The sequence below is a fragment of the Pogoniulus pusillus genome, chromosome 10 (genome assembly GCF_015220805.1).
Source record: "Pogoniulus pusillus isolate bPogPus1 chromosome 10, bPogPus1.pri, whole genome shotgun sequence".
NCBI classification, from domain to species: Eukaryota; Metazoa; Chordata; class Aves; order Piciformes; family Lybiidae; genus Pogoniulus; species Pogoniulus pusillus.
In genome coordinates, this window is record NC_087273.1 from 5979599 (window position 1) to 5997410 (window position 17812).

Consider the following 17812-nt stretch of genomic DNA (forward strand, 5'->3'; position numbering starts at 1 on the left):
TCAACACCTGCTCCTAGCTTGGTGTCATCTGCAAACTTACTTTGCTCTTTCTTACCTGCCTGAGTTCCAGGCACCCACCCCAGGTGGAAAGCTGAAGACAACACCCTCCTAGCGCTGTTCCTGCAAGCGTTTTCATGCAATTAGCTCATTTAGGTGGCCTTATGCTTCACTGAACCTTAATTACAAGTAATTGTGCCTGCTGCTGGACAGCAGATAAGCAGTGTCATTTGGGCTTGTCAGCTGGCACTTAGGCACTGTGGGCACCTGGCCCTTTGCAGCGAGAAGGCTTGTGTCTGGCTTACCCTCCCCTGCCCATGACTTGGGCACAGGCAGCTGCCCCAGGAGTCCCTGGGGGTTTGTCTCAGTGCACAGCATGGGAGCCTTGGCATACAACAGAAGCATGTGCACCAACTTTGCTCTGCTCTCTGCGGGTACCATGTCAGCCAAACCCTACGACAAAAACATCCACAGCAGATAATTCTGCAATACTCAGTTTTCTGCTTCAGGGGCAAAAAAGAACAAACCACAGGGACAGCAGGCAGGCAAGAGATGACAGGACTAGGTATTACAATGAAGCACAGTCATACTTTATTCTGGTGTCCCTATCCGTACTCACATGTGGAGCATGTGCCCTTGTTCCTTTGCTGCCACTGGAATGGAAGAATCCAGTTAGGGGCTGCTCAGGAGGATGAGAGATAAGGAACTAAAACTCAATTGGAACAGCCATTTGTGCTGTGACTAGAGCTGGAGAAGAGGCTCCAGCAGTGCTGCCCACCCTCATTATTGCTGCTCCACACTGGCAGGGCTCAGGGAAGGGCAGGGGCATTGCTAAATCATGCCCACATGGGCTCATATTAAGGCATAACTGGTGAGGTTCAGCACTACTGTTATCTGTATGTGTGCAACACAGACAGCCACCAATGACAAACTCCATAGATGCAACTGCTCCACCGGTGACACCACCATGGAGAACAGCTTGGCAGTGGGGGCTGTAGGGCAACCTGTGTGGGAAAAAACACTTGGGAAGGTAGAAGGAGCTGTAACAGCATTTATTGCCATGTCACCATGCTCAGTCCCCCTCTCTGTGTTGTAACAATGACAAATCAGCAGCACAAACTGTCAGAAGGAACCAGGGAGCACCCGGGGACCAAAGGCACTCCCATCCCTGTGGAGCAGGGGTGCAGAGGGGCTTGCCTCAGCCACCTCCCAGGGACAGCTTTTGGCACAGCTCTCTGTCCACATCAGCAGAAATGCCACGGAGCTTGGCAGAGGTATTTTAAACACAGACATCGAAGCCGTACTTTGAGGGATGGGAGAAGACTTGTTCCTCTGTCTGGGGAAGAGCAGGAGGGACCACCAGGAGTAGGGTTGTAAAAGGCAGCCCTCCCCAAGCCTGCAACCCTTAAAACAGAACAACAACAACAAAAAACCCCACACATATATTATTGCCAACAAAGACTTTTAAGACTGCCTTGCACCACAGGTAAGTGAATTGATTTGTTTGGCTTGGTCTTGGTTTTGTGGTGGCAGAGAGAAGCTGGTTTGTAAGAGAAGGAGGAGGGACAGACCTGGATACGTGGTATCTGAGGTATGGTCAGAGGAAAAATGTGCACCAGAAAGGAGACACACAAACAAAACAAACAACAACCACCACCAAATAAACAAACAAACGAAAAAATGTGGCAGGAGGGAAGGAAAGCACTTAAAATTTTGGCTCTGAACATGTGTCTTGTATGAAAATGATTGTCAAAAGAGTCACTAGTGAAAATAAGGTAAGAAAATATGTTCACCATAGAGGTTCCTTTCTGCTTCTTTCAACAACAGAAAATTAACCCGAGGTCCATCGAGTGTTTTCAGTTCACCTCAGTTCAGCGCTGCGGAAAGCCCGAGGTCTGTCATCCCAGCACGCACCTCTGAGGATGCTGTCCAGTTTGCGGGGTGAAGAGAAGACCCTGGGCCCAACACAGCTACCTGGAGCATCCACATCTGTCTGGGAAGCAGGGATGTCGGTCTCCACGGAGTCAGCCCCCAAAGCTCCCAGGCGCCCTCCCGCCCACGCTGGCAGCCCCGCCACTGGGCGCTACCCGAACCGAAACTTCAGTCGATACTTGACGGGGCCGGGGTTCTTCCGGGGCGGAGATGGGGCGACCTTCGGCTTTGGCGGCGGCGGGGGCTTCTTTTCAGGGAGGGTGACGGTGAAGGCGAGCTCCGGAGGCTGGGGCTGCCGAAAGCGGGGCAGGAAGTGCGTGGAGACGTGCTGGGGCCGGGCGCGGGGGCTGCAGCCCCGCTTGGCTTTGCCCCGCTTGTTGAGCGCCACGTACCACTGGCGGCCCGAGCGGGGGCTGCGGTGCACGGCCGAGGCGTAGGTGTTGTAGCTGTTCTCCTGGAAGCGCTCCCGAAACTGGCAGTCCGCCGTGAACCGCTCCTGCGGGACAGAGACGGGCACTGTCAGCAAGGGGCTGGCTGGCTTTACCCATCCCCTGCCCTGCCGTGCCTGCTACGGGGTGAAGTCACCCGATCCGACCCAAGGGGCTAAGCAGCCACGCAGGGCACCTGGGCAACCTGCTACGAGGCTGCTGGCCACGGGTACTTTCAGTAGGTCCTTGCCACCCAATCTGTACTTCATTAAGAGGAAAAAAAAAACCAACAACAACAACAACAAAAAACCCCAGGCTTGTCCTGCCCCAGCTTGCCCCCTGCCTTTCTCGCTGAGAGAAGGGACGACAGGTACCCACCCTGCTGCAACCCCACCAAGGACCCTGGGGTTAAAGCCCTGTCTCCATCTTCATTCCCATCCTCACACCCCTCAAGCACTGAATCATCACTTAATAATCTGAAAGCCAATTTGCATGCAGATTTTCAATGCTTCACTGAACATGGCTTTCATTGTATTGGAATTATTTATTTTGTCTTTATCTTAAATGAAGTTGGGGTCTTTTGTCCCTCAGTAATACGAAGAAATTACTTGCAGCCCAAGAGCAAGGTAACTGCACTGGCTCCCAGAGAGTGTGGGGGGGGAAGGCTTCCTGAGAGGACAGATCGAGTGCTGCCCATAACATTTCATAACTTCTTGTTGTTGTCAAGGAAGAGGAGGAAATAAATAAAAAAGCATGCAGAAATACAATACCAGAGTTGTAATGCCTCAGCTATGTATGCAAGGCCCTGGGACACCTGGCTGCAGCCTCCAGCAGCCCCTCCGAAACCCTTCAGCCACTCTTTAATCTGACCATGGGCATTATATCTGGTACCCAACAGCTTCTCCAGTTGTGTCTGGGGCACCATTACCTGACTGCAAACTAATGCTTCAAAACTATCAGCATGAAAGGGATGTGGAGCTCTCAAGCTTCAAACCGTCTAGCAGTGGAGAACAGGACAAAACCCTACTACAATACAAGCAACAGAGTCCCCAGCCTGCCATGCATTTTTTCCCTTCACCTCACTTTGAATTGTCTCATTTTGGTCTTTGCTTGAAAGAGGCATCAGCTTGATGACTCATTTTTACTTTCCCTGTTTTTTTACCCATCCTCCATGCACTCCCAAGGCAAGGCTTTGCTGACCCCTCGTTGCCCCCAGTACATACAGCAGTTCTTGGGCTGTCCTCCACATCAGCCTTTGCACGGTGGTTTTGGGACTAACTGAGGCACCAATGCACAGCTGAAAGAGTGCTCAGTTGGAAATACCCTGAAACAGATCAGGGTTTCCCAGTGGGATCAGCAAATGGCCGGAGGATGAAGTTAGCTGCCACAGGAATCAAGGCTGGCCACTGCAAAGGATCCAATAATGGAACAGTTTTAGCAGCCTCTGCATGCACTGCTGTGACAGGAGAGTTGCTGGTGGCCCTGCTCATATGTAGCCTTGTACAGGTGGCAGAGCACTGTCTTGCTCTTAGGTAAGCTGAGTCAGCACTTACAGTCTGGACTGGTGCTTCTGGAGCAGTGAGAAGTCTGCCCCACTCTGTCAGGAGCATCACAGGAAAAGAGAGTTTGGGGAAGCCACTTCCTAAGAGTTGGAGTAGCACCCTTTCCAGAGTGGGATTTGGGAAAGTGTGTGCACGTGGACATTTCTCAGCACTGGACAGAGGAATGCCATGGACTGCTCCCACCAACAGTGGGGAAGGAAGAGATCTACAGCAGCATGCATGAAGGGAAGTCCTCACCCTCAGACAGCAAACCACCCTGGGAAGTACATCAGCTGCTGCTTTGCCATCACTGACCAGCCTCTCAGCTCAGCAATTGCCTTCTACAGCCAGGGAAAGGACATTTTCCCCAACCCAGTGCAAGCAGCACTGCCACTGCCTGCTCCACTGGCTGGCCATCAGATTTGCTCTACAGCAGCTCAGAGACAATCATGAAGAGCAATCCTGAAGTCAATTAAATTTCAAAATCCAATTCAACAGAGAATTGCCTCAATGAGATCTGTGGTGTTTGGCTGACTCAGAGCGACTCCTGAGAAAAGAGAATTACCTGAGCCCCCTGCAGCAAATCTCTCCCTTGGGGTTCATGGCAGCCCCTGCTGAGACCAACACCAAACCCCCTCCTGCCCGTTCCATGCTAAAAATGTACAAACAGGGGACCGAGGATTTATCAACGAGGAAAAAGCCATCTGTGCACACAACTGATAATTGCCAGAATTACTGTCATTTTCTGAGGCTCATGCCTCAGAAAAAGGAACCACTTGGTAATTTAATTAAGTCACCACAAGAAAAAAAAAATAACACCAACCAAAAAAAAAAAAAGGAAAAAACCAAACCACAAACCCCAAACTAAGGAGGGCTCTGTAAAGCAGGGAGCTGGGGCACAGCCAGACCTGCCTGAAACCAGTCTGGAAGCACCCCGAATCCCTGCGGGAATGACTTTTATCTGCAGTTCAGCACAAAGTCAGCAGCGTGACTCCCATATCAAAGTGCTGCCCTGAGTGACGGGCGCAGGACGCGCTTTGTACTGTTCAAAACTCATTAGGCCATGAAATAACTTTATCCTGCCAAGGCAGGAAAGAACAACAGATGCCGGGTTTGCGTTATCGGCATTATTTAGCCCGGCAATCTTTAGACATTTGGGTCAAGTTTCTACAAATTCACCGCTTTCATCCGAGCAGGGCATCGTGTGTCTTCACCCCGGCTCTGACCTGCCTAATTGAGGTCTCTCTCCAGCACTGCCCTTTGTGTGCCGACAATTAACCATACACCAACGAGGTTTGATTTAATTTCTGCCTGTGCCAGGGCATAAATCAAGGCTTCAGCTCAAATAAGGGGACCATTGTATGCTATAAAGGAAGGGAGGCTCTGGAGGGTCCAGGGATCATGGTCTGCCTGCTTCCCTCTCCTCTCCATCCCTTTACCTTTCTGCTGTGCTCCTTCTGCTCTGTCTCCTTCTCTTGCATTCACCTCCACATAGCCAGTCCCCCCTTCCCCTTGATGCTGTTCCCACTCCTATACTTTGTTTCCTAAAATAAGCAGCCACGTGCTCACCCTTTAAGCATCATTAGGTTTCAGGAGCAACACTCCAATAAGACTCGAGGGAGAGCAATGCAAGTTCATAAATCTCACTTGAAGGCAATCTGCGGGCTTGGGCAGCCTGTGTGCATCAATAACATCCACGTCCACATCGTGAGCTCTGCCTTATAATTGTGGGGCAGGCAACTGACTTTTCCCTTTTGCAAGCTCTCAGCCCTGAACAGGCTCCCAGGAAACAAACTTGGGTGACTGGTCATCCAAGATGCTACCTAAAATATGCCTTTTTTTGGGTGTTGAATTTACACAGAGCCTTGAAAGATGGCTAGTTTCATGTAAGCACAGTAGTTGCTTTCATTTGTTTAAATGCTCTCTAGAGCTAACAGGTTAAAAAAACCCACAAACTAGGAAGCAGCATCTTGCAGTTGAAAAGAGAAAAGAAATCCGCTTAGGAGATTCGTTCAATGCAGAAACCCTGGACAAGGCACATCTGCATCTGCAGAACCCCCCAATCTTCAGCCTGCAGCCACAAAAGTTACTGGGATTTTTCCACTCTAGCTATTACACTCCTGCACGGGTTGGACTTCACCTGCACAAAACCCTGCCTGCAGCCCTGTGCTCTCACCATGGGCCAGAGCTCCTGGGCTGCAACCCCTTCCCCAGGGCTCCCGGCGCCACACGTGCCGCTCTCCGGGAGACATTTGGCTAAACCCGTCTGCGCGATCTGCTGCAGAAGCTGCTAAAAATAACCCAGCAGTGCTCAAAGAACAAGTCCTTTTGATGCAAATACCCAACTGCAATAAAAAAAACCCCACGCCACCAAACCATGATCCCACAACACTTTTCTTGGTTAAACGCAGTAACGGGAATATGGACTTCGGGGTTTTTGCTTCCACCTGTCCCCTATCTGTCTAAGCGGTGCGATGCCACCCAGCGCGGCACCCTCCCAGCAGCCAAAGGGGCTCGGCCTTGCCTGGGAGCATCCCTGCTGTGTGTCACAAGGCCTTTAATAAACAATAGATACTGATAAGCAGGGCGGGGGGAGGGAGGGGTTACTTACACTTGCATGGAGTTTTCCTTTTTTTGACATCGCTAAAAATTTGTTGCTGAAAACTCCTCGTATTCCTACAATCCCCTGAGACACAGCAAATATTTCCAAAACACCTAGGATGACAGAAATCCCAAAATAAATCACAGTCCTTTTCACATCAGTGTGACAAAGAAAAAAAAGAAAAAACACTTAAAAAACCCACCCAAACAAACAAAAAGAACTCCCCAATCTAATAGGTTTGCATTTCCTCTCTGCATGACCCTGCTCCTCTGCTGCCTGGCTCTTCCACGCAGCTCCTGAGTTGTCCCACCGCCCGCAGAGGGACCTGCATCCTGCTCAGGGAGGAGCACAGGGTGGTGGGCTTTGCTTTGAAAGCTGCATTTTGGATGACAGTGGCCGATTCTGTCGTGACAGGACAAGTGCCCTCCTGAGGAAATCTCACTCAAGAGTGGGAAAAGCCCTTTGTGCTTACAGCCAGCCTGCTGGGATCAGCCTTGCCTATTCTTCTCACATACATGGCAGTCTCTGAAAACAAAGGTGTGTCACACACACCGTTTGGGGTAGAAATCCCAATAAGGGTGTTCTACATCCCTCCTTGCAGCAGGACTTGGGGAATGAGGTGCTGTACAGCCCCACCATGAAAAAAAAAATCCAAGCTTTTCCCTTCCTACAACTACTTATTGAGAAGGATTGGGCTCCAGAACCTGGCAGAGCATGCACGACCTATAACTCATCCTATGGAAGAGCTTCAAACCTCCAAGCATCCTTTAACAACAACACTGACACGTTTTGCTCCCCACCACAGCTCATTGCCACCCCCCAGGCAGAGGAAGGATTGCTGTGGTGTCAGGTGTCCCCCCCCCAACATGCCAGCCCGCCAGGGGAAGATGGAGTAAGCATCATGCTCCCATCCTGGGCAACAAGCATTGCTACCTCCAGCTGCGGCCCTGGGCTGCCCCCAGCGGGGTCTTGATGGCCCTGGCCTCAGAAGGAGGAGCCCACGAGAGCATCTCACCCAGCCCCAGCAAAGGGCTGAGCTGATTAAAGTGCCAAGAGCGAATATGAAGCCATGTTAAATCCCCGAGGCATCAGATCACCACTTCCCATGTTTATTTTAAGGAGGAAGTGCAGCTCCCAGAGGCACCCAGGTCCTGGCACCAAGGGCCCAGGGGGCACTCTGTGGGGCTAGGGGGCCACACCTCCTCAGCCCATGTGTCCCAGTGGTAGCAACTGCCAAGAGACGTGGGATTACAGCCCCACTGCAACAAGGTACGAACTCTTTCCACTACACTCCCTGTCCTTATGAGCACCCCAAATCCTTTGGGGGTGGCCTTTGAGGGGATGGCCATGCTGGCTGGAAGACACACTTCAGTTATTAGGGTGCCAAAGCTGAGGCCTCCCTGCCAAAAGTCAACTTCTAACCCACAGGGGATGGCTACTCAGGGCAACACAGCATGGCCCCCTGCCACCAGGATGTGCCCCTAGCTGGAGCTGGCTCCACTCCAAAGTTCAGAGCTGGTGCTGCTGTCACCTTTCCAGTGGGAAAAGTCTCAGATTAAAAGAGGAAGGAACTTCACATAATCCAAGCCTCTGCAAGACAGCTGTGGCCTCAAAGGCTTCACAGATTTCATGAGGGAAAGCTCTACTGACATGCCACTGCCTGAAAAGATCTGGAGGGGTCTAGGGTAGGCAGCCCCTCCAAACTCGCATCTCCTAGACCAGCTCTGACTTGAATGCCACTTTCTCCCCCATTCCCTTTTCAGCTCCTGATCCCCTCCTGGTCACACCCCTGCAGCGCTCCTCCAAACCCCAGGCAGGCCTGCCTGGGGGCTACACTGCTGCAGCACCACGCCACTAAAGAGGGCTCCAACTTTTTGGTCCAGGCCAGATGTGGACGTGGCCCTGTGAGCACACTGAACAGCTGAAGCCACGCATGCTACCAGGGTCACCTCAGGCCCAAGCCTCAGGCTTCTTAAGTGATTTTTCTTCCCTGCCTGTCATTTTATTCCCTCTGACAGGATATCACGGCAACTCCGACCCGAAGGATAAGCCATGAGTTAGCACAGCTTTTTCTCAGGGGAACGTCAGCCTCAGTCCTATTTTTAAACTGAATATACCCTACTGTGCTGCTGCAAGAATGAGAATGCAGAAGGAAGGATGGAAAAGTTACACAGGAAAAGGACAGAAAAGGGGTGCATAGGAGAGCCTGATGCAGCATCGTCCTCACTCCAGGCACCGCGCTGGGGTGCTACGGTGTGAGCACAGACCTGGCACCTTCACATCGGTCCCCACGGATGAACAGATCCCGTGGGGTGGCACTTCCCGAAGCTAGCGGGACAGAGCTTGCTCTGCTGCTCGTGGAGGCTGCGTCCCACCCGAGCCCCCGGGGTGAAATACCCACTTCCCAGAGGGGGCAGGCTCCCAAATTCACCTCTCCCTGGGCCGCAGCTCACCACAGAAGGTGGCAGAAGAGGGGCTCCAGCACACCGGAGGAGCTGCTCCAGGAGCAGGGATGCCACAGCCCTGGGGGCAGTGCCCCGCTGCCCCCCGCGCCGAGCTACTGCCAGACACCCCCCGGCCCCCCAGTCCCGGGCACTCACTGAGCGGGCTGGCGTCGTGGGCACCGTCCACTCGGCCGTCGGGGTGCAGCTGGAGGTGGAAGCCGATGCCCACCCGGCAGTACAGCCGGCCCCGCCGCCGCCCCGGGCGGCTCCGCGGGAAGCGGCTCGGCCCCGCCGCCGCTGCCGCCGAGGAAGAGAAGGAGGAGGAGGAAGAGGAGGAAGGCACGGGGGCGTTGCGGCCCGCCGGCCCTGGCTGCTCCCCGCCGGGCACCTGCTGCCGCCGGGCGCGGGCGGGCAGGGCCAGGAGGAGGAGGAGGAGGAAGGACGGGCTCATGCTGCCGGCGGGAGGGCGGGCGCCGCGCCGCATCCCGCTCCACCGCGGAGCCCCGGCGGGGGGGACCGGGCACGGGGGGGACCGGGACGCCCCTCCCCGCTGCCACCGGGTATTTATAAGCGGGCGGCGGCCCCGCACCTGTGCCCGGCCCCAGTAGCGCCGAGCACCCCCCGCACCGCCCCCCGCAGCAGATGCTGGGGCTCGGGGGGAGCATAAATCTGGGGAATTAACTTGTCCGCCCCGCCGAGACAGAGGCGCTGGGCTGCGCTCGAGTTACCGCCGAGAAATACCTTGTCAGCGGCTTCCCCACGGCCGGGCGAGGACTCGGCGGGGCCGGCGGAACCCTTGGGAAGCAGAAGGGATTGGGTTGCAGTCCCTCAGCCCGGGGATGCAGGAGGATGACAGCCGGCAGCTGCACATCTATCCCGGCCTCAGACCCGGGCAGGGGGCATGGGAGCGGACTGGGGACTGGAGGTAGCCCCCCGAGTGGGAAAGCTGCTTCCTTTCCTGCACGGGTGGCCAAGCCGTGCTCGGCCCCAGAGAGCAGCCCCTGGGTCAGCGAAGGTTCCCACCGGCACAATTGCCCTGACAGCAGCTGGAGGCGAGCAGGGAAGCGTTGCCCCCTGTCTGCATGAACATCCTCTGCGGTTCCTGGGCAGAGAGGGGGGCGGCCCCGCATCCCCCCCGCCGCTGCCACCCTAACCCCCGCACGTGCCCGGTGCCCCTCCAGCGCCGGCAGCCGTATTTCTTGCCAGCTACAAAGACAACTGCTACACAGCACCGTGGCCCGGGAGGAGACCCCGCGGCTACAGCCCATCCATCATCCGGCACAGCACCGAGCACATTCTGCCCTCTGCCGCCTTTGGAGCTGCTTGAGGCTCTCTGCACATCTCCCAGAGCCACGGGGGAAAGCTCACCTCCACAGAAGCCACCATCAGCTGACCTTGCCCTGCCCAGCACACAGCCCAGGCTCTACCTACGTGTCCCTGCTGCTCTTGCAAACCTGTTTCGCTCTAAAGCCTACACAGGAAAGCCTCCGTGGCCAGCAGCAGGGTCGGCTCTGGCCGGGCTGTGCGCCCAGGGATCAGGTTCCGCAGGAAGGAGGCAGGGCGGGTGGCACGCTGAGGGTGACCTTCGCCTTGGGAAGAAGCTGAAGGTCAGGGGCGCAGAGAAGGGACATGCACTTCAGGGACCATATCCAGCTGACTGACACCTGGCATGGTCTGGTGTGAGCAAAAATGATCTCATAACAACGTTACCACACCTTCAAGCTATTTATCAGCTCATATATACACACACAGAGAGATATATGCACATGTGTATATATAAATGTGTATATATAGATACCTATATATAGATACACATACCTGAAGAAGGGTCATGGCACTCAAACCCTTGTTTACTTCTTCCAGCTGCAGTGGTTGGTCTGGTAAAATCTGTGACTTCCACTTGCCCATTTCATCTTCTTGATTTAATTATGTGCACATGCTGACTTTAAATCCAGATCCATGAGCAAGGCAGAGACCTAAAGGGGTTATGAACCTCTTCCACGAGGTTTGCACTGGACCATATATATCTGCATGGCTAAGACATGCGTGGATGCATGGCAACATCACTTGAGGAGATTTTTCACTTTTCCATCTTGCTTTAGAGGCTGCCACAGGATCAGCCCCTGGGAAACCTTTGTTCTGCCTCTGGGTTTAAGAGACCATATATCATTTCTGAGACTGGAAGTTAAGGTGAATATAAAAACATTTGAAGTTATCATGGAGATGACAGACAGAGCAGCAGCACAGGAGAAGGAAGGAGGCACATGAAAGTCCTGAGGCAATGCCCACCCCAAACTGCCATGCCTGGAGGTCCACCATCAAGCCCAGTCTCACAGATGTTGACTCTAGAGTCAACCAGCTTTTCTTTTGCTTCTTACCCTGACTGCCAGGCATTCTCTGCTCACACATGCTTCTGGACAAAGTTTTCCCTAACAATGAAGAAATCCCTGAAGATGCAAAATGTCCTGGGGCAAGGTCGTTGGAAATGCCATGGAGCTGACACTGTATGGATGGGCTTTTCCAGGATGGTTCTTTAGACCTGCTGTCGGTGGCAGCTCCACCAGGTTGTGTGTTCACATCCCTTTCTGGGGAGCATTGTGAGACAGCCCAAGCCCTTTTGGTCTCATCCCCTGTGCTCTTTGCTTTTCCCTGATGTGAGATAGGATATGGATACCCTGCCTGACAGGTGAGGTCCTACCTGGGATGAAGCCTCCAGCCTACCTGCAGGATGCCACTGCCCTTCTCTGGGGACTGCCATGACCCCACTGGGACTGCAGCCTAACTGGCCACACTGGGCAAAATGCTTTCCTTGTGGCACATTTTCATCATCATAGTGAAACTCTAAGAAAGAAAACTCCCAAGTGGTGCTTTGAGCATGAGCTATATTGTCTTGGATTGTTTTCACTTGAATCTATTCATTAACACAAGGCATTAACTGTAACTTCAAATGGTTCAAGTACCAATGTAATGTGATGCAGTAAAAATAAAATACAAGAAAAAAAAGAGAGACAGGGAGAGAAATGAGGCTTAAATCTAAATAAATAAGTAGGTATAATAGCTGATTTCCTGGAATAATCCACTGTAATTGCCTTTGGCAGTAGCAGCCCTTAAGCACACCCCAGCAGCTTCTGAAGCCTAATGCTGATGTTATGTTACCTAAATTATTCAAGGCTTGGTTACAGAGAAAACTTTTAGCAAACAGACAGGATAAGTTTGGTTTCAAGTGTAAAATGTCATGTTCTAAGAGAAGGGCACTGCTTGATCTGCTGTGTGGCATGGGTCCATGCTCTGCCATGGCAGGAGTGACCAAATGCCAGCCCAGCACTGGTTTCATCCCCCTTCAAAATTTGCAAGACAAAATGTGACAAAACACAAAGCAAGCTGGCAAAGCTCTTTCATCAAGCTTGTGTGTGAAGCTGTGGCCCTGGCTGTGCCTGTTCCACCAACCCTGTCAACAGGAAGCAGAGGTGCTTCCCCTGGGATGCATGTCTGTGGCTACAAAGATCCAATCCAAACCATGCCAGACTGCTTATCGGGGAAAGCATGCCAGACTTTCAGTATCACTTGTGGTTTTTTCCACTCACAGGATGGCTTATTTCACAGTGTTAGCAGAGTAATAACAGCATGATGGATTTAACATCTCAGGGGACTGTGGAGCAGCACCATGTCCCTGTGCTTATGCAGGGATGCCCTGGAGCTAGCAGCTCCCTGGGGAAATGCACCCCACAACACTCCAGGAGCTTGCAGAAAAGCTCTGCAACAAGGACTTATGTTTTGAAGGAGACTCGCCTGCAGCAGAAGGGGTCTGCTGCACCCTCAGTTACTCTGCATCCTCCTGGGCAGTGTCCCCAGTCCCGGGGGAAGGTGCAAGCCTTGGCTGCTGGAGCAGCTCTGCCGGCAGAAGATGTCATTACATGCATGAAACCAACTTAATTTAATTAAGATAACCCAGGTGCTGCAGGGAGCTCACTTGCTGACAGGTGATATTCACCCACTTCCCGTGGGCATAAAAGCAACCAGGGTCACTCAGAAGCCACCTCACTACCCTTGCCACTGGAAAACACCAGCAGGACATGTTGTTGCTCTCGAGACACCAAGGCTGCTGGCAGCTGTAAGAAAGGGCAAGGCTAAGATGAGGCCACAAGAGGCTTCACTTCAGAGCAGCCTGAGCACCACTTCTCCCCCTGCATTGCTGTGGGGATCAGCTAGCAGCAGGCCTGTAGAACAATAACACATAGCTGCTGTCCTCATGCATCATTTTAGTCTATTGAGGCAAAATACAGTGTAAATGGTGCAGCTGAAGATGAATGCTACACGAAATCACATAGAATGAGAAACATCTAGGTTGGAAAAGCCCTTCAGGATCACCAAGTCCAACCTATAACCCTACTCTACAATAATCACCATAAACCATGTTCCTAAGCAGCACATCCAAACTACCCTTAAACACATCCAGGGTTGGGGACTTCAACTTTCCTGGGCAACTCATTCCAGTCCCTGACCACTCTCTCCATGAAAGACTTTTTCCTAATGTCCAATCTAACCCTATCCAGTCTCAGCTTGAGACCATTCCCCCTTGTTCTGTCTCCAATTACCTGTGCGAAGAGACCAGCAGCAGCCTCTCCACAATGTCCCTTCAAGCAGTTGTAGACAGCAATGAAGTCTCCCCTCAGCTGCCTCTTTTTCAAACTAAGCAGCCCCAGCTCCATGCAAAGAGGCAGTGCACATGGACTGCCCCCAGATGCTCCACAGCCTTCTCATGCCCCCTTGAGCAACTCTCCTGCACTTACACAGTCTGATCATCAGCACAGGACACACTGGTGCATCTCCAGGCATGTGCAGACACCCCTGACACCAGCGGAGACCCCCCCTTAAAAGAAGGCAAACCCACAAGCCTCCCCCAGAGCAATGCTGGTTTCTGATGGGCAACTGGTACCAAAGAGGAAGCTCTGCTGGGAGCATGGATGTATTTCCACATCAGTGCACATCTGTATGTGCCCCATGCTTTTTTAGCACAGCAAGGCCTCTCAAGACCCTGTCCACCACCAGGGCTGCAGCACATCCTGGGGTGCACAAAACTCTTATGTGATTGCTGCAGACAAGGGCTGTGCTGAGGCAAAGGAGTGGAGAAAGGCAGTGCCACTCCTGTGCCCACACTGACAGGGAGAGCCTGGTGTTAACCCACAGTACCCCTAAGCCACTGACAGCCACCCTCCTCCTGCCCATAGGGCAGGGCAGAGAAAGCAACCTATAAATTCTTAACCTCTGGTCACAATGCCCAGCTGTCACAGTGGAAGATACATAAAGAAATCAAACAAATAGCAACAAGTGAATATTAAGTTATCTTTAACATAAATCAAAAGCAAGCCAGGCATTTGCAGCATTTTGCACAAGAGCACCACACTTAACAGAACCTCCCCCCATGCATTTTGCTTTTTCTGTGTATTTGCTTTAAACTCACCATCAACACCTTCTGTACTGGGTAAGATCTTTCCCTCCTCCAAATAAGACCTTAACAGCAGGGTTTGGTTTTGGCTCCAAAGCAGAACATAAATTCTGTGTAGCTTGTATTGTTTTCAGAATAGTTCAGTCTTTTCTTACATATCCACAGTCAAATAAGTCAGTTCTAAGAACTGAGTATGACAATTAAATCTCAATAGCTGATTTTTAACAGCTTGCCCAGTTACAGGTTAACTAGCAACACACATCTTGCAAAGGAGCCCAGCCTACTCAGAAACAACACCAGCAAATGATGTCACCAAGTGGGCATCAGACCTTTGTCCCTACATCGTGCTGGTTTGCATCCTCACACCTAGCAGGACAGCCAGGGAGATTTTTGGGCACCACTGCAGGCACTGCACCATGGACTCTCTGTGACAGTGCTCCAGGGAAGTGGGACAGAGGCACCCCTTTGAGAGAGTCTCGCTCAGGCAACTCAGATTAAAACCTGGGTGAAAGCAGCTCTGTTCAGCCTGTGCCTGTAGAGCCAGGGAGTTTGGCTGTCAGTGACTAACAGCATGGGTGCTCACCCACAGCTGAACCTGCTGCCTTGTGGAGACAGAAGCAAAGCTCCCACTGGCTTCTGCATGATGGGATCAGGCCTCAAGGTAGGCAGCTGCTCCTGGCTTCATCCTGGGGATTTGTGACCTGTGGAGCTGCTGCCTGTGGCCACTTGTCTGCAGCTTGTTGCATTAAAACCAAACAAAATACCCCAAAACACAGTTCTGCCCATGTGTATCATCAACACACATTAGAATAAATGCAATCCAGCTCTGCTTTCCAAAAGCACCTACCACAGGTTCAAGCCTGCCTGCTGCACCCCACTAAGAGCAGCAACATTAGCTTTTGTCACAATCATTATTTCAAACACAATTCAACCACAGACCAGGTATCTTTACCTCCAGCACTTCAGGAAGCAGGCAGGTGGCTCCCCAGCAGCTCTGGGGCAGGCCAAAGCTGAAGGCTGCCCTTCCTTATGCCAAAGCTGCCTTTTGTCAGCTGCAATGCTGGGAGGGAATCCTACTAACAGAACAATTCAGTTGGTGCAGTCGCCTGGCCAGCCTCTACCTTGTGCAGAGAAGTTTTATTTACCTGTTCTGATCTTGATATCAAATTTTGACAAAATAAAATCTAACATCTTTGATTGGATTTTCTGCCCACAAGTCTTGTACATTTCTGGTGCTTAGGCAGAGGCACAATGTGAACTTCATGTACCAGTAAGAGTGCAGGGAGCCTACTGCACCAAATATGAGCTGGGATGGTGTTTTTAAGGAGATGAGCATGCAGGCAGTGGTCCCTTGGCCCCCAGATGCCCTGTGGGCAAATCACTGGGGCTTAGTCATCTGCCTGCAGACAGGGCAAAATGAGAGAGCGGCAGAGCAGAACACTGCAGGGTACCACCAGCTCCCAGCCTGCTCCAGAAGCATACAGCTGCTTGGCTACAACAGGCCAGAAAGTATCTGAAATTAGAGTGAAAGATGCTCTGCAGTGTCCAAAAGGCGCAGCTATGAAACAGCCCCTGCAACACACACTCGTGGGCAAAGTCAAGAAGCCAGAGGAGCTGAATCTGCAGCTCTCCAGCAGCACCGGATGCCGAGATCCAGAGCGAGGGCACAGAGACAGGGATAGTATCACTGACAACTCCGTTAGAAGCCTCCTCGGAGCCGAGAACGCGCTGAGCTCCGAGGGAGGCCGCGGGGGTGACAGGGCACCAGAGCTACCCCAAAAGGGGAGCCTGAAGCACCGCGCACCCTCGGGGACAAGCCTGGCCAGGTGACCAAGCATCTTCCTCCCGTCCCACCGAGATCAGCCCGGCGGCAGCCCCACTAGATGGCGGTGCCCGCCCGCCCCCGGCAGCACCGAAGCCGCCCGCCCAAGCACCCGTAGCCCGCGGCAGCCTGCCCGCTCCTGTGGTCACGGACAAAGCAGCCGGTAAAGCCGTGTGGCTGTGGAAGGACCCCCAGACGCCCTTCCCGGAGTAGGAACCCCTTGGGCCCTTACCGCTTTTGAGGAAAACTCCCAGGGCGTGTTTGAGGATTCGCCCCCGCAATTGATTGCAGAGAGATAGAGCCACGCCTGTGCCCAGCTGCAGTGACTGGCAGCCGGGGGAGGGGGGAGGGGGTGGGAAACGGTTTAGAACTAGCGTGGTTTGGGGGTTATTCAGACAGTCCCGTGGGTCAAGCGAATTTTGGCTTTCAAAGGCAAGCGCTCTGATGGAGAGAACAGCGTCAGAGAGAAGCTGGGGGCAGTGATCCCAGCGCAGGCTACGAATGTGGGCAGGGGAGTTATCAGAACGGAGAGTGTATTGTATGGGGGCAAAAAATGCCCAGGCTTTGAAGCCAGTTTTGTTCCAGAGGCTTACCTGGGGTCTTCTGACATACAGAAAGACCAGTGCTGGTCATCGACCTTGGCTCTTCTCAGGAAGAGACAAAAAGGCTCAAAGGATGCAGTTTTTCAAGTGTGTCCTGTCTGAAGTTCCAGCCAACTTTCCCCGGAGCTGTAAATTCTTCACAGCAGGTCCCAAGTACCGTGGCAAACCCCAGAACAAACAGCAGCAGATGTTGGTGGTACCCTCGACCTCGTTTACACAAAGCTGTGGGACTCAAGCTCTGATGTGGCTCCTGACTTCCACACCTCATGCTCTGGACGATTCTCCCCACTAGCGACCTGTCAAGCCACCAGCAGCCTTGTCCCTTTCATGCTCGCTTCTTGCCAGGGTCACACCAGCCTGGGTGTGGGAATGGCTGTTCAGTTGCTACATCAGCTTCTGCACCCCAAAAATACAAAAGTCTGACCCAGAATGTGGCCACTGTAGGTGGTGCCCATAGGACCAGGCTGGATCCCGTGTGTACGGGAAGGTTCCTTTATTATCGTATGCTCCCGGATGCGGACTCACAGTTGGCTCCCCAAGTGCTCCTTGTCCCAGGACATCCCCGGGCCCTGTTGTCCCAGGCCTTGTGCAACCCTCAAGGGGCTCTGCCCACAGTCAAGGCTGCAGGTACCCCAGCCGTGTGAGCTGAGGACCACACACAGCCCTAGTAAGGGGCGGGGGGCAATAATGGCTGGGGAGGTGGGGAGTGGCATGGAACAAAGAAAAGGCCCATGAGGAGCTAGGGAGGGAAAGGGGGGAAAGAAAGGGAAAGGGAAAGGGAAAGGGAAAGGGAAAGGGAAAGGGAAAGGGAAAGGGAAAGGGAAAGGGAAAGGGAAAGGGAAAGGGAAAGGGAAAGGGAAAAAGAAAGGGAAAGGGGGAAATAAAGCGAAACAGATTAAAGAGAGGAAGAGATGGGGAAACTGAAACAAAGTAACATCAAAGGGAAAAGAAATAAATTAATCAAACGAAAATAAATGAAAGGAAGCCAAAAGGAAAGA

General features: G+C 52.8%; 1 protein-coding gene across 3 annotated transcripts; it reads right to left on the reverse strand.

Annotated features, from left to right (window-relative positions):
• Positions 1-565: 565 nt before the first annotated feature.
• On the reverse strand, positions 566-16460 carry FGF5 (fibroblast growth factor 5). 3 transcript variants are annotated; one of them, XM_064150387.1, is made up of 3 exons: positions 16445-16460; positions 6510-6613; positions 566-2425 (listed from the first exon to the last, which is right to left on the reverse strand). In XM_064150387.1, exons 2-3 carry the CDS (start codon positions 6537-6539, stop codon positions 2081-2083), a joined length of 375 nt encoding a protein of 124 aa, XP_064006457.1. In that variant the 5' UTR covers positions 6540-6613; positions 16445-16460; the 3' UTR covers positions 566-2080. The 3 variants fall into 3 exon arrangements, with proteins under 3 accessions (XP_064006457.1, XP_064006459.1, XP_064006456.1); XM_064150389.1 differs by lacking the exon at positions 16445-16460 and adding an exon at positions 14406-14813; XM_064150386.1 differs by lacking the exon at positions 16445-16460 and adding an exon at positions 9101-9395.
• Positions 16461-17812: the final 1352 nt, after the last annotated feature.

What these genes read in the sequence shown, in the direction of transcription:
- FGF5 (XM_064150386.1), bottom strand. Translation starts at nt 9,395, where the DNA reads ATGAGCCCGTCCTTCCTCCTCCTCCTCCTCCTGGCCCTGCCCGCCCGC. An exon ending in CCACGACGCCAGCCCGCTCA is followed by an intron (nt 6,614 to 9,100) that starts GTGAGTGCCCGG and finishes CTGTCATCCTAG; the next exon opens with GTGTTTTGGAAATATTTGCT. An exon ending in AAGGAAAACTCCATGCAAGT is followed by an intron (nt 2,426 to 6,509) that starts GTAAGTAACCCC and finishes TCTGTCCCGCAG; the next exon opens with GAGCGGTTCACGGCGGACTG.